The sequence below is a fragment of the Apaloderma vittatum genome, unplaced genomic scaffold, assembly GCF_000703405.1.
Source record: "Apaloderma vittatum isolate BGI_N311 unplaced genomic scaffold, ASM70340v1 scaffold1553, whole genome shotgun sequence".
Classification (NCBI taxonomy): Eukaryota; Metazoa; Chordata; class Aves; order Trogoniformes; family Trogonidae; genus Apaloderma; species Apaloderma vittatum.
Window position 1 is genome coordinate 52092 of NW_009706199.1, and position 16264 is coordinate 68355.

Here is a 16264-nt window from a genome sequence, read left to right on the forward strand (position 1 = left end):
TGCTGTTACAGCCTCACTTGCTTACGTGTTTGGTCATTCACTTCATAAATAAACGCATAAGTACTTAATAAGTAAATGCAAATAATTTAAATAACATCATTGTATTGTTCAAAAGCACTCACTAGAGTAAGAAAAACATGTTTGTCTAGCTCTAAAAGTTGTTAGTGCTACTTGTGATGTATTTACTAGTAGTATTTATATGGTTTCTGTATTATATTTAATACTTTATGTAGTTTATATTAAATGTTACTATTGATATTTAATAGTGCAGTTTTTAGCCTGCCATTTTTGACTCGTTCTGAAAACTATTACATGTCTGATGTTTTTCCTGGGTTTGGAACATGTTAACAGGTAGAATATCACACTTGATACTAGCCCTTTACTTTTTCTGTCTTAGAGGTCAAGAGCTATACGGGAACATAAGCTAAGCTATTATGAGGGCACTTCAGTATAGATTTTGAGACGTGTTGTGGTAGTAATATAAGCAAAGAAGATGATATTCATACATTGCACTTGTTCCGTGCTGAAGTGGATGTGGTTATTTTTGCTTTTGTTTCTTTTTTTCCAGTGTCTTACCTGGTACGCAATACCTCCTGGCTAGTTTCCAGAGTCTGGAGAATAATTAAAATTGAAAGGGGAAGCTAGTCTATGGACTGAGAACTTAGGCAGTTTTTATTTTAACTGGACAACAGTTACTACTCTTGTATTGCTAATCATCTTTCACATTATTAAGCTATATGTATTGTCACTTTAGCATCAGTAGGAAATTTTATTAGCTATTTTGCTGTAGAAGTATAATAATACTACTAAACTACTAATATAAACACTAATGCTAAATATACATTTTTGTATCTAACAGTATCATTACAGGATATCAACATGAAAAAAGCATTCAAGAGCTCGACAATTCAAGATCAGCAAGTAGTTTCAAAGAACAGCATTCCTAACCCAGTGGCTGATATTTATAATCAGAGTGACAAACCACCACCTCTGAATATTCTTTCACCTTATAGGTATGGAAATACAGTTTACATTCTTATACTTTGCCCTTTATCTCCTACTTGTATGCAAGAGAATGACTACAGTAGAAGGAAAAAGCTGTACTGGTATATTGAGTTTTGTTTCTTCAGGGCCTTTCCTGTTCATGGGAACAAAAATTGCTATTACCACACTTAAAATCAAATCATAAGTGGTACGTGACAAAAATAGTCATATTTCAGGTTAAGTGTTACATGACAGCACAGAATCAGAGAGCACAGGCCATCGATTATATTAAAAGTGAAAAGAAAATTCATAACATGCTGGAAAAAGAAAGAAAGAAAAAGCTGGATTTGTGGTTTCTGCCTTCCCTCTGTTCTTCCTCTTCCCCTCAACATACACATGCATGTGCACACATGCGATCTTCACCTTGTCTTGTCCCAGTTACTTACTGGTGAATAAAAAAGTAACAAGCAGGACTTTTTGTGTTTTATTTTTCTTGTTCATGAAAAGAATATAGCTTTTCTGTCTGAAGGGTTCCAAACAACATGTTTTCACCGTCTCCTTCAGCTTTCAAGAGGTCCTGGATTGTGAGGTATCGGTGTAAAGCAGTAGATTATCTGAATTTTTTTAGGAATGACGCAGAAGAGCATGTATGGTATATTTCATTTTTAAAAGCTTTTACCTGGAAGATAGAATTGTTAGATTTATAGCTGATGGACATGTGTTTTGCCACAGCTACAGTCAATGGTGGTGTTTGCTTATAGGCATCCAGTCAGGGAGGGTTGTTACTGATCAGCTGTTCTGCTCAGCTCTGTCCTAATATGTATCTGGATGACAGTGCCAATGATGTTTGTTGTTACTCCTGTTTTATTAGGGATACTTCAGTGAAATTTACTTAAATTATGTTTTCTTGCTAAATCTTCCACCTACTGAGTTTAAATTACTTGACTGAAGTAGTCTGACCAAAGCTGGAGGAGTGGAAGAGTGGGCCCAGTACCCCCTTCAGTAGGTTAGGTGTTTGTAGCAAGGAAATCCAGGACATAAAGAGTTTTATGGCTGTATAACCAGACAGTATAAAGGACCTGCTCTCTGTACCCTGCTCCAAGGGTTGTGAGGTTTCCATGTGCTGGTAAAAATTAGTACTTGGCTGCCATCAGAATTTGCCCAGGAAGAAATTAGCACTCACGGCCAAAAGGAACTGCTGTATAACCAGACAGTATAAAGGACCTGCTCTCTGTACACTGCTCCAGGGGTTGTGAGGTTTCCATGTGCTGGATCTCCATTGCTCTTGATCGTGCTGGTAGAAATTAGTACTTGGCTGCCATCAGAATTTGCCCAGGAAGAAATTAGCACTCACGGCCAAAAGGAACTCTGAAGGACACCAGCTGAACAAGTGAGACTGGGACCCCCGTCACACGCTGTTTGGACCCTGCCAGCTGCCCTGCTGTGTTCACTCTCCCTACACCCATTGCTTTCTGGGTCTTTAGGATTAGAAGATTCCCTCTTTCTAGGCCATGGGATCAAATCGGGGTTTGATAGCGTGTTCGTTTTGTGGCTTCTTAGTCTGAGTGTCCCTGGGTCCTGCTGCCCGTTGGAGTTGGCAAACCCAGGTCAGGTCTCTTTCAAATCCTCTTAGTCTTTACAATAATTATAATTCATCCTTTCACTTGCCACCCTTTTCCTAGCCCTTCCCTTAGTTAGAAGAGGCCCACTGAGAACAGCAGCTGTCTTGTGCCTCCTGTCGTAAGGGCGAAGGTACGCACGCGTCCCTTGTCCCTAAATACAGGTGTTAAGACCCGTCTGGATTGAACCAAATGCTCCTTTGTAATTTTTTTGGAGACAGCTGAGTTCCATTTGCACGCTCCTCTGCACATCCTCTCAAGGCGCTGGTCTTGCAGCACCAGGTGAGGCACAGCTGGAAAGCGTGCCTCCCTCCCCAAAGGCTGAGGGTCTCACCCCTTTCCCCTGAAATTTCGGGCACAAATCAAGCCAATTGTAAGCTGTAACTTAATAAGGGTGACATTTAAGGCACTTGGCATGCTGGCATCCTAGAATGTGAAAAAGATGAGGCTTGGATGATCATCAAAGGTGAGTTTTGTTGGTTTGAAAATTACTAATTCATATTTTCTTAGCTTTTTTCCTACTGTATTTCCAGGGATGATAAGAAAGATGGATTGAAGTTCTATACCGATCCTTCCTATTTTTTTGATCTTTGGAAAGAAAAAATGTTACAAGATACTGAAGATAAGCGAAAAGAAAAAAGGAGGCAAAAGGTAAAAGCAGAAACATAATAGCAAATGCATATATTACAATTTTGTGTACGGTTGTTCAGGCATAAAATTTGCTAGGTCGTACTTAGTTTGTGGAAAGACTATTTGTTTGGAAAGCCCATTCCTCTTTATACATAACTGTAGATTCAGTTGACTCGGTTTTTAGAGCTCATAAGGTCTATTTTAAGAAGCTAGCAAGTTGAATTTTAGGAGCACTGTAGTTATCTTCCAAGATACTTTCTTTAATCCTTTGCCAGTATCCGCTTATTTTAGTACTCAGCAAAATGGTCCTGTTGTGCTTTGGAAGAAGACACCGTGTGTTTTGTGGAGAAAAGAATTTGAATTATGGTTTCCTTTATTTTCTTAGTTCTTTATTCAGGAGCATAACTCATGTAGCAAAACACGAGCTTATCCAGAAATAAATACTTTTGTTGAATGTTTTAATTCCTTAGTAAAAACTCTTCACTTTTCTACACCTGTTACAAATTAGTAAGATGATAATACACAGCAAAATTACTTTGTGGGTCAGGAAGAAAAGATCAAATTTAGGAGTGATATTCTTTGTTTCCTTTAAGTTTAAAACTTACAAAAAAAGGATTTTTCTTAGAAAAGTTTCCTCAGTCCTTCTCAAACATCTTCAGCAGTTGGATCCAAGCTGTGTATTCTGATGCAGTCAAAATTTTCCTGATGAATTTTAGTTTTGAACAAAAAATCAGTGGTTACTTCAGCAAATTTGGCGGTCAAATTTTTTTAATCAAATGTGAGTGCTTTTAGAGTTTTTGAAGATAATTCTGGAAAAAAAAAAGAAAGTTTGAAGCAATGACTGCCCATCTTACCTGGCAGAAGGTGCCCTTTTAGGCAGGTTCAGTGAAAGATAAGGGATTTAGAATGAAAGATGAACCCACTCCTCAGAAGAAATAGCAGGAAGCTGCTTAGTTTTCAGTATATAAACATACCTGTGTGTATGTACCCATACGTAGGTATATATATCACATATATTAGCATACCTATGCATGTGTATATAAAAGCAAGTATCATAATACATCAGCATATATTTATGTGTATTATACATGTATATATATGCACATAACGTCTAGTATGTGAATATACATGTTAATGTACATTGGAGTATAATATGTGCGTATATATGGATATATATGTGGTACTTGCTTAGGAAACAAATTGTAGGGCATGACTGGGAAGCTTTCCTGTTCTGTTTTTATAAAATGCTATTAATTCATTGTTTCTGTTGCTAGACAAAACTTTGCTATGACATTTTTAAAAAAATATAACTAGTTGATTTAACTAAGACATTTAGTGAATTCATGATTTTAAGTGTTCTGGAAGAAGTCATGTCTTCCTATTAGGATTACAAGTCAAAAGTGTTTTCTGTTTTGACTGAAATCTTAAATAGAGCTGAAAAAGCTGAATAAACATTTTCAGTAGAACTTATTGGCTAAAGTAAAGCATTGAAAAATGCTCACTTTATTTGTATAGCTGTATAGAAATGTATGTGCAAGGTGATAATCCCACTATATTCTCCGTATGATGAGTCACAGTGCTGATAAAAGACTCAAAATAATTCAAGGAGCTCTCATTCTCTAGCTGTTTTTTTAATATATAATTTCATTCATTTTTTTTTAATAAAAAACATACAGGGATAATTGCACCCTTTGGATTTTTTCCCTCCTACCTTTTTCCCTTCAAATTTAGATCTTTTCACTAGAAAGATGGATAAAAAGAAACTATCAATTGCTATTTTTTTCATTCTGATTTAATATGAAAAAGGAAAAAATACAGAAGCTTGGAAAAATTTTCAACTATTGCTTGAAAATTTGTTGAGAGCTGTAGAGAAATTTTTATAAAACCACTTACCTATAAACTTACCTTTAGACACTATTTTAGGCAACACATCTCCCTTATTTCCATCTGTGGTATATTTTTTGTAGATTTTAATTATCTTACTACAGTCTACCAACCAGATGTGAAATATGCTCAATTCCGGTCAGGTAAGGTTACAGCCATACATCACAGAAATACCCCTTGAAAAATTGTACCCGAAGCGCTGTTAAGTGTATAACAAGACTAACTAAGAAGACAGCAGCAGAGATTAGAGTTTGCCTGAGTTGGTGATGCTTTGCGACAGCAAGAAGGCTGGGGTTTGTCACTTGGAACCTTTAGAGAGCTGCTGGAGGGTTTTGGTGAGATGTTTCACAGGCACCGCTCATTCTGCAGGTTGTTTAATAGACTGTTGGTTTTGAATCTCTTAATTGAGAATTCCTTACACGATTTGTATTCTACAGAAGCACAAAATATGAAAGTTGAGAAACCGTGCAGGTGAACTAGATGTCTAGTGTTCAGCAAATGCAGTCCAAGTATAGCTGCCTTTTAACCTCAGTTTTTCAGGTGGTTCTTCAGCCTGAGAGTAGTCCTTGCGCAAGAGAATCAGTTTTCCAATGTTATTTTGGTAATTTGCCTTAAATGCTTGAGCTCTTGCAGCAGAAGGTTTGTGGGGAGTTTCATTTTCCTGCCTTCAGGTATCAAACTTACTTATTGTTTTGGTATTCAGTTTAACTGAAGAAATCGACCACAGGCTTCCTCTGATTTGGCTGTTTCAGGTGAACTTTTCATCCAAAGAAAAGCGTTGATCTTAGTTCTTCAAATTTAAAATTTGTGCTCTAGTCGCTTCCCCCCCCCATTAAGAGTGGTAATTTTAAAATTGGAGGGCTTGTATTTCAAAAATAGTTCTTCATGGCTTGTGATTGGTCGGATCTGGTAAATTTTTGAAGTCAGGAAAATACTCTAGGCTTACACTTCCAGTTTTTTGAAAATATCATAAATACTTGCTGAAGCTGCTTTCTGTGCTAGCTCTAATTCTTTACTAGGATGCTTGAAATACCATTTGCTAACTCATGATGCAGATATCAAAATCAGCTTAACCCTGTGTGAGGGCTCTAATGCTTTTGTCATGTTTGCTGAAATGAATGTTGTACCTGTTCTCTGGCTTAACCTACAGCATCCCCTTGTCTGCCACAGCTTCTGGTACACTTGATTAATGGAAATAACTCTTCTTAATATCACTTAACTGACTTACAGTTAGAAAAATTTCTTAGGCATTTTGAAAAGCTTCAGCTCCCCTGGATCTCTGTCGTCATTGCCCGCGGTACTAAAACTAGAGCCGTCATATAGTTTTTGTATAGTTTTGCCAGCTGCTAGTAATTGGCCTGCCCCACTGTTTCGGAAGAAATTAAATGCTTTAGAGATATATTTATAGAATATTTAATTAAAAACTCAATACCAGTAGAGTTTAGGACTGTTTGAGTAAAAAGATTTCCAGCATATCTGTTCATCAACACACGTAGAAATGCTGGCCTGGAGCGACACACCCGACTGAAATCTGATGCAGTAGAACCAAACTCAGCTTTGTGTTTATTTTATGTTATTTATTTATACATGCATATCTGCCTTTTTGTAAATGTATAGCAATCTCTTTAAAGCTAAAATTTTAAACAGATGATTGTACGTAAGCAGTCATGTAAACACTCCTGATTGTACAGGAATTGTATCAAAATTATCTTCTGAGCAGCAGCATACATTGGTCAAAATGTGGATGTTCACTTTATTTAACAACTTGCAAGAAATATGTAGTTTTGACCTTTCGAGGCTGGAGTTACTATCCTGTGAGCAAACTGAAGCATATTTTCATTTAAACAAAAGCCTTACTTGTAGTTTTCTCTCAAATCTGGTGTGTAAAAAAATCTTAATAAGTGAACCGTAATAAAAGTCATAAATTAAATAAAATTCTGCAGCAATCAAATGAAAAAGACAGCTGTAAAGCCTTTAACAAGCATATATTCAACCATGGCATTTAGCAAGATTTGATTTAAAATAAAGCATGACTGAATCTCCCTCCCTTTGTTTCTATATATGTATTGGGAAATTTTGATGTGAAAAGCTGGTATTAAAGGAGAAGGTAAAGCCATGCATAACCTGAGTTAAAAAAACCAGATGTTATGACAAAATGTTTGGGGAGGAAAAAGATTTTATAGGAAGTAATTAAGGTGATGATCTTTACTTAACATGAATCAGATCAAATATCTACTCACTGCAGGCGACAGGAATGAGCAAGTGCTGTCAGAACATTTGGATGTTGAACTTCAGAAAGACTTTTCTCTGTCATCCTTAATGATAGCAGGCGCAGATCAGTAGATCTCTCGTACAGACACGCATGAAGAGCCAAGAGATCCAAAACAAGGGCAAGCAAAGCCATTTGATACATTTTCGTTAGCTGACTAATGGCAACGACACTATTTCAGAATTATTTACTCAGTGCTGTTTGACAACTGGAGTAAAATACATATGTTCATCTGTGATAGGCTTTTTTCTTTTTGGCGAGACTGGCTTTCCGACTGTTATCGCTTACTTTGAAGATAGAGATGCCACAATAAAATGTTAGCATTTTACTGAACTCTTCTCCAAATGCAACTGAATATGACTGTGTTCTCAGAATATTAATGTAATTATTTCCTGAGAAATTATTTTTCTAGCAGCCAAAAGCCTAATACTGACTTACTAAGAAATAGAACATACTTAACCTATTTATGAGTTAGTATTCTAAGATATGGGCTCTAGAGCTGATTAAAATGAAAAAAAAAAAAAATCTAACACTCTTGAACATGGAGAAGTAGCACATAAATACCCTTCTCCGTTTGGATTGAGCCAACTTGTTCATTTTTCTGCTGAAGCACCAATATGGCTTTTGTATTCATAATGAGTAGTCAAAGTAGGTGAGGCCAACATTTCAGAGGTATGAAAGCACTGAGTCCCACTGTTGAGGAGATCTTACTGATAGGTCACAAACACTGAGGTGGATTTGGCCTGAAATTATACAGAAAGATTAAAAAAAACTAACTGGGTTGATTTGTCATGAAGTTATCAAGCTGTAATCAAAAATCTCATTTCACATAAACAATGAAATAGGAAAGTGCTTCTAATTTTTTCATACTTCCTCAAGGCCTCAGGTGGATGTGACCCTAATGAATAACCAAAATAATCCTGAGCATATTTAACATATTCTCGTAAGGCTGATTTGCAGGACAAGGAAATTGCAAGTGCTTCAGGACGGTCTAAATAAGGTACATACAATGTCAGAAGAAGTTAAACTTTCAGGCTTTTAAAATCAGCCACACGTCTGTATTGGGAAAAAACCCCAGAAGGCCGGTACCACACTAGTATGTGCATCCTGCAGCAGAAGGGCAAAGCAGCAGTATTACCACTAAGGAGGTTCATAGCATAAGGAGATATTCTCATTTTCAGTGCAGAGACATTTTATGAAGACTTGGCTTCATCTGTAAATCTGATCTTATTTTCGTGCACTCTAACTGCATTTTAACCAGCTTTTTTTTTTTTTTCCTTTCCTTTTTTTCTCTCTTTGCATGCTTTATTTCTTTTGTTTGAACATCAGGAGCAAAAGCGTATAGATGGCACCACCCGTGAGGTGAAAAAGGTTAGAAAAGCCAGGAACAGACGTCAGGAGTGGAGTATGATGGCGTATGACAAAGAGCTTAGACCTGACAACAGGTTGTCTCAAAGTGTGTACCATGGAGCATCTTCCGAGGGATCCCTGTCCCCAGATACTAGGTCTGTTTACAGCAAAGCTGTTTGTTATGCCACAGTTGTATGTTCAGAAATACTGAGTAGAAGTAGGTGTATTTACAGGTCGGGAATAGTTAGAATAGACAAAATGTACAATGCATGTTTTGAAATTCTTCTCGAAATTATTGTAAAGCATAAATAACATAAACTCTCTAACAACTATTTTTTTTTTCTTCAGCCTCAGATAAGCATTTTTTCATCGTAACGCTATGCACTGTGGTGAAATAAGTGTTTGCTGCATGCTGTATATTTGATCTTGAGTAGTTGTGGTTACAAAAGCATTTAAGTCTGCCTCTACTGGATACTGTCAGTTATTCCTCTTTTGTGTCTAGTCTGTTGTATGTTATGCTGCTGAGAGCTTAATAAATATTCTTCTGTGATCTCAGTGGAGCATACTTTTGCTTCCAAGAGAATGCTTTAATGGGGGAATAGTTCAGCTTTATCAATGTTAAATTTGTCTAAAAAGCAAGCTGCAAAACCAGATGAAACACTGGTGCTTTTGATAGCAGAAATCTCTGCTTAGCGACGCATAGCAGAGTTCATCTGGGTTGACTGAGGTTCCCTTTGAGCGCAGTGAGAGTCACCTTCTGGTGTGCACAAAGTTGGGAGTTTTTTCACTAAGCTGGACTCACTAGAGGATTTTCCCCACTTAATTCCTGTGTTGTGGTTAATTGTGAGCAGTAGTGTTAGGAATAAATAGAATCTGCTGGAAGAAACGTGACAATTTTGTTTTTGGAAATTCTCGAGTCACAGAATCATAGAATGAGTTGAACTGGAAGGCACCTCTAAAGGCCCTTGAGTCCAACCCCTCTGCAGTGAGCAGGGACATCTTTAGCCGGATCAGGTTGCTCAGAGCCCCATCAAGCCTGACCTCGAATGTCTCCAGGGCTGGGGACTCCACCACCTCTCTGGGCACTGAAACACTGTTCCAGTGTTTGACACCCTCAGAGTAAAGAACTTCTTGCTAATGTCTAATCTAAATCTACTCTGCTCTGGTTTAAAACCATTGCCCCTCATCCTTTCACTCCCTCATCAAGAGTTCCTCTCCAGCTTTCTTGTGGGTCTGCTTTGGGTACCGGAAGAACTGCTATAAGGTCTCTCCCCGGAGCCTTCTCTTCTCCAGTGTGGCTTCCCAAATGGCTAGACTGAGGAAGCAGCCACCACTGCACAAGTGTGTACTGATACTTTTAGTTCATTGCAGTGGAGAATAATGGAAAAAAAAAAATCTCGAATATTTCTGTCTTACGCTTTGGTCTTTGCAAAGGGTAATAATCTTGTAATTGAAACAAAAGCTTAAAATTGCTACTGCTGTTTCCATAATACACACAGACCCCCTCCCTCCCTCTGTCTAAAATCCTTTAATCACCAGTTTGGTTTTTTACAATTTCTAATGAAAAACCTTCTCTCCTGCTTGTCAGTCTGCAATGTTTCATTAAGACTATATTTTCTATGGGTTGATCTGGTAAAATGACATTTGTGTTCAACTGTGAAGTGCAAGATGTGGATTTTTATTTTGTCGTAAGTTCTGTGTTTCACACATTTTGAGTTTTTCTAGCTGTAACATGTTGCCTTCAGGATTACCAAGTTTAATAAACATGTGATCTGTTTTTATCTCCCAGCAATACCAAGGTGTATCTGACTGCAGATATCCAAAATACTTGCAATCTGTAGCATTATTTTTTTAAAGCAGAAATTGCAGGAGCCATCATTGTTGGTTATAGATATTGGGGTATGACAGATACCTTGTATTTATATAAGCCTTTCAAATTTTACAGCATTTGCAGAACTTCAAATTTCAATGAGTCAAATATCAGTGATTGCATCCTGAAACCTGTGTTTTCCATGCATGAAGGTAGTGAGGTGGAGAGAAAGGTTTCTGGTTTTTATCTTGAGGTATTAGCTGCAGGAACTAAGCTATTAACAAAATCCTTACCTAAGTACGGGTTAAAGAGATGTGTTCATACTGACAGCTACTGTGTGAGCGGCATTTTATAAATAAGGTCCCGCAGAAGTGTATTTGGCTATGTTGTGATTCTTTTTAAATGCTGAACTGGAAAAAAAGCTCATGTTTTTCTCTTTTGCTAATTGTAAGACTTGTGCATTCAACATTGACATCTCATTGTCCAGACTGCAGCAATTTACAGTGTATTTGTTATACTTATTGTACTTTAGAAAGAGAAACACAAGCTGAATCCAAACAGAAACCAGCAAATTAATGTGAGAAAAGTAAGAACAAGGAAAGAAGAGTGGGAGAGAAGGAAAATGGGCATTGAGTTCATGAGTGACGCAAAGAAAATGGAACAGGCAGGAAGCATGAAAGAGGACAAAATGCCTAAAGGGTTTGTCATCTTGTTTTACTGAAAGCCCTGGCTTTTTGTTGCTTACCTTGCTTCCAGTCTTACAGATAAGTGCCTCAGTTTTCTGTGTTCACTAAAAGCCGAGCTGCACGACTGTTCATTACTAAAACAACCATTTCCAGTAACAGGATGAAGAGATCCTTTTGCTCCCTCTCTTGGACTTATTTGACAGAGCATCCTAGACTTTGTATCTTTATGAACTCTCTGCTCAACTAATATTTACATTTCCCAGTTTCTCTAAGCCTTTCTAGCAAAATTAATTGTGCAAACAAAATAAAGAGCATTTTCTAACTTATAAAATTGGTTTTCTCTGCTTTGGTGAAATACATTCTTCTTGTGAGTGCTTGCAGTATTGCTTCCCTTTTTCTTTTGCTGTTGTTAACTTAAGGCAGGCCCAAAAAGTGTTACCATTTCAAATAATGGACAGTCAAACTCATTAATAAAACCAATATGCCTTCTTATGGCTACTGAAGAAGTTTAAAATCTGGAGAAAGCTCTAAATTTTTTTGCCTTAAAGTCTCATTATAGGACATTCTGCATGCAGCTAGTATGCTGAAATACTGAAAACATTCAAGTCCTTTTATGCTGGCTTGTCAGACTAACTTATTTTTAAGTCATGTTAAGCTGAACCATGATTTTCCATTGCATTTGTTCTTACGCTTCCTGTTGACTTACAAATGAATCGTGCTTGATAATCAGGGAGAATAATTCTGATTGTGTCCTTTTTAGCTTTTCTTGAGAGCTGTCTGGATAATACCCTGTTAGATAATCTGTTTTTCTGCCTCCGTTTACTTGTAATTGTAGGTCCCATGCATCTGATGTTACAGATTATTCTTACCCTGCTACTCCGAATCATTCCCTCCATCAGCAGATAGCAATGCCTTCGTATGGGACAGGTGATGCTCCACAGTACGTGGCAGCGGCCCAGAGCCACGAGCATGAGTACAGGCCACCTTCCGCCACCGCCCGCCACGCAACCCTGAACAGGCCGCAGCAACCGCCTCCTCCTCCGCCACAGCCTGCCGACAGCCAGCAGAGCTCAGCACCCGTGGTGCCGGCGGAATATGGGTAAAACTCCTGTTTTATTCCAGGATGAAACTACAGGGATATGTGGTTTTTTCCATAACCATATAAAGCACACGCATGCAAAGACCCTACATATGTTATACCCCTGGGGAGGACAGGAAAGATAAAGGCATGCTTTCCTTAGACACATGGAATTGAAGAAATAGAAAGCAGAAATAATGAACTGTGTATTGAATGCAGTGAAATCGATGTGCTTGTAAAATATTAAGGGTTCTTAATATAATATTAAAAAGGGGTACATTTCCTTTGAAGTGAAAAATAGTTACAGTGTTATTTGAATAATACTAATTTTCAGGAAACATGCAGGAAAAGTATTGCTGCATGTGATTAATGTGGGTGTCTGTGGTGCATCCCTGAAATGACTTTTTAAAGGAGCTTATGACAGAGCTGGAAGGGATCCCCTATGACAGCGAATTAAGTTCCCTGCTGCCACAGACACCTCTGTAGCCCAAGACACACATTTATCAAACTCCTATGAAGATACTTTGAGTGCATTCTGAAGGAAGGCTTCCTCCAAAGCACCAGCTCTCAGATGGCAAGAAAACATCTGTTTTATAACCAGTCTGTTTGTTCCTTTATTTGAATAGCTTAAACTTTCAAGCTGTAAAGGAAAGTTGTAATTGTTCTTGTCTGTCCTGTTCTGAACTAAGCCAGGCAAAGTGTTTCAGCCTCACTTCATGCATCCGGGGACGGCGTTTGCCTGACTCATGACAGTACCATGCTGTCAATATCTCAGTCATGCTATGATTGACTGCTCCAACCTGTATTTTCTCTGTTATTTCCAGTTTATAACAGAAATACTTGTGCTTAGTCCCCAGGCACATGACTGTGGTATCACAGCTGTCATACGTCGACATGTGTTGCTGAATGTCACCATAACTTTTCTTCAACTCACAGAATGAAACTCGTGTCTCCTCTATCTAGTTCTTTACCTACTTCATAATTCTTATATTAATTCCCATTTTTGCTGCTTAAGAATTCTATTAATGACATTTTAACAAAGAAATCAGCTCTTTCCTGTTCCTCCTTGTTAAAATATCAATCACATGTATCAACTTAAATAATATTTTTTAAATTTATAACCTTGACCCAAGCAGTGCAAGGTGCATGATTTACCTTTGGGTAAATCTTACCAATCGTACTTTCCGTTGTTCTCCATGCCTATTGTCTTTCTTATTATTGCTTCATATTTGTTCTAACACTTGGACTTGTCTTGTATGAAAGCGATACATTCAGTCTACAATTTTCTTAGTCCCTTCATCATAGGCATTGTATGTAATATTCTCAGAGTAGTTGTTTAGTAACAAATACAGCTTTATACTTAACTAGGCAGGAGCATGGAGATTAAAAATTTCATTTTGTGGAGTGCTGAAAGGACATGCAGCTTTTCTTAACTTTATCTGCCTTAAATCTCAATGTGTTACTAATATTTGACTTGCATATTTACCTCGCCAGTTGAAATTCCTTTTGATTTCTGTTTTAGCTGAGGTTGGATGAGAGAAGTCTAAGGGGTGATGATTCTCTAAGTCCTAACTTTGAATGCATTAAATGTTTCTGTTCTGTTCTGTCATGTAGGATACTTCCAGCTCAGATGGTGGATTATTACAATCCTTCAGGTCCTCCTCCTCCTCCTCCTCCCCCTATGATTCCCTCAGCACAAACTGCATTTGTTAGTCCCCTGCAGCTTCCTGTGCCACCTTCCCATCCTGGACTGGTGACCAGCTCCACACACGCAGCTGCTCATCCTCCTCCTTCCAGTGGGCTTGTTGTTGCTGCACCCCCTCCTCCCGGCCCCCCTCCTCCTCCTCCAGCCCCTCCTGCTGCAGGTTCATCCCTCTCCTCCTCCCCCATGCATGCTCCTCCAGCTGCCCAGGCAAAACGCCATGAACCCGCGCAGCCACCAGTGAGTGACGCACGGAGCGATCTTCTGGCCGCCATTCGGATGGGTAAGGGGAAACTGCGTTTTGGAAGTTTCCTTCCAGCAGGGAAAGCACCATGTTTGCCAGTGGTCTGAGCCTGTGACTTCCGGTCCCAGCTGAGCAGAACGTCACTGAGAGGCTAGTTAACCACAGGTACCACACACACCTACTCTTAACATTTGTCAGCCCCAACTTTGGATCTTTTTGTTGCCTAAAGATGTACAACTTTGTCATACATTTGGGTTGGAAGAGACCTTTAAAATCATTGAGCCCAACCGTTAACGTAGCACTGCCAGGTCCACCCCTAAAACGCATCTGCACACACATAATCTGCCACATCTACACAGGCATCTGCTTTTGTGGACGCAATCACATGAAAACAGTACTTGTGTCCATTATATAAACTAGCCAGTAGATGTACATGGATTTTTGCTTCTGTTCAGAACCGAGTTATCCAACACCAGCCTTGAGCCCACTGATAGTTTTCCCCAGTGACTAATGGCTGTCCCTGTCTTTTTTTTAGAGATGGAGGTGTAGGTCTAATGGTATTTCCAAATACGACTCTCATCTTCAGATGAAAAGGACCCATACAGTCTTGAAAATTTATTTTTAACATATTGTTGGCAGTTTCAGGAGTCTTAGACGTATTTAGTCTCTGAGAATGGATTCCAGTCTGGAGGTCTCCAACTCAATGATTTCTTTTTTTTTTTTTTTTTCCTTCTTCAGTGTATTATTATAGTAACAAAAACAACTTGCAGATATGAAATCTAAAATCTCTTTTGTGAAAACTTTGTCTGAGTGTCCTTGTCTCTACAGGAATTCAGCTGAAAAAGGTGCAGGAGCAACGTGAGCAAGAAGCAAAGCGAGAGCCTGTTGGAAATGATGTGGCCACCATCCTCTCACGACGCATTGCTGTGGAATACAGCGATTCCGATGACGATTCAGAGTTCGATGAGAATGATTGGTCAGATTGAACCTGGTCTGAGCCCAGTGGCTCATTGAAGTAGTTGGCTTCAGTGACTGCTTTCTTAGCAAGGTGTAAAACAGGACGTTGACATGCATTAAGGCTAGTGAGCGAAGTGCAGAAATTGAATTGGCATTATTCAGAATGCTGTAGCTTAGCAACTCTGGTAATAACAACGTGATTATGCTTATGCGGATCAGAAACTTGTCTTACTTTCAGTATTTACCACATTGTTCTTAAGTGCCACTAAATGTAGCAAATCATGTGCTGCGTGCAAAATATGCTGCAGTTGTTACACTGTTACAAAACCAGCATTTTATTTTACTTTCCTGATCTTGAAGGGATAAAATATATTTTTTTGACTTTACGTTTTATTCTTTTAATTCTGTAGGCAATGTAGGTACTTGTGAATTGGTCTGGTTTTTAGTCTTTGAGGGCAGTTAACTGTGACAGAATGAAGCAATGGGTTCCATAAATACAACTTCCAGCTTTTTTATTAGTTATTAATTATGTCCACCTTAGTCTAATTTGAATCACTTCTGAGCTTGGATTTTTTTCTGTGCAGAATTGATTTTACAGAATTTTAAAAAAAAAATCTTAAAAATGTCGCATGTGTGCTCTGAAGAATGAATCCACATGATCCAAAATTAACATTTTGGGAGCAGACTGTGTAAGTTTGTACCAGTAGCAGCTGCTAGCTGCTTGTTGGGTGCTGGGGGAGTCTCAGGTAGGTAGTGGCTGCATGTCTGTGTTACAAATGAAAACTAAAATACTTGTAGAGCTTTTCAGTTCTACAATACAAATCAACTAGATGCAAAGATGGACCCTACTGAAGCCCTACAGTTATTGCAGTGGAAATGTTACTCTGTGATTACTGAAGGTTGGAGCAGTCCAGATGTAGCAATGGGATCCATTTCACAAGTACTCAACTGGGTCTATATGCCTGTAGGTATAAATGTTTGTAAATAAGTTTCCTTGCTGTTGATTTGAACATGTACAGTCAGGACAGATGGTTTTCAGTTTCCTATAGCA

At 38.4% G+C, this 16264-nt stretch overlaps 1 protein-coding gene across 1 annotated transcript in view; it reads left to right on the plus strand.

The window, feature by feature from the left end:
- The window catches only part of WASF3 (WAS protein family, member 3), a 47069-nt gene extending 31475 nt beyond the window's left edge, over positions 1 to 15594 (plus strand). The window contains exons 4-9 of the mRNA XM_009865678.1: positions 860 to 1013; positions 3137 to 3254; positions 8716 to 8891; positions 12068 to 12331; positions 13925 to 14295; positions 15085 to 15594. Of these exons, the coding sequence (XP_009863980.1) occupies positions 860 to 1013; positions 3137 to 3254; positions 8716 to 8891; positions 12068 to 12331; positions 13925 to 14295; positions 15085 to 15242 (1241 nt within the window). The 3' untranslated portion in view covers positions 15243 to 15594. The remainder of the gene's footprint in view (positions 1 to 859; positions 1014 to 3136; positions 3255 to 8715; positions 8892 to 12067; positions 12332 to 13924; positions 14296 to 15084) is intronic.
- Positions 15595 to 16264: the final 670 nt, after the last annotated feature.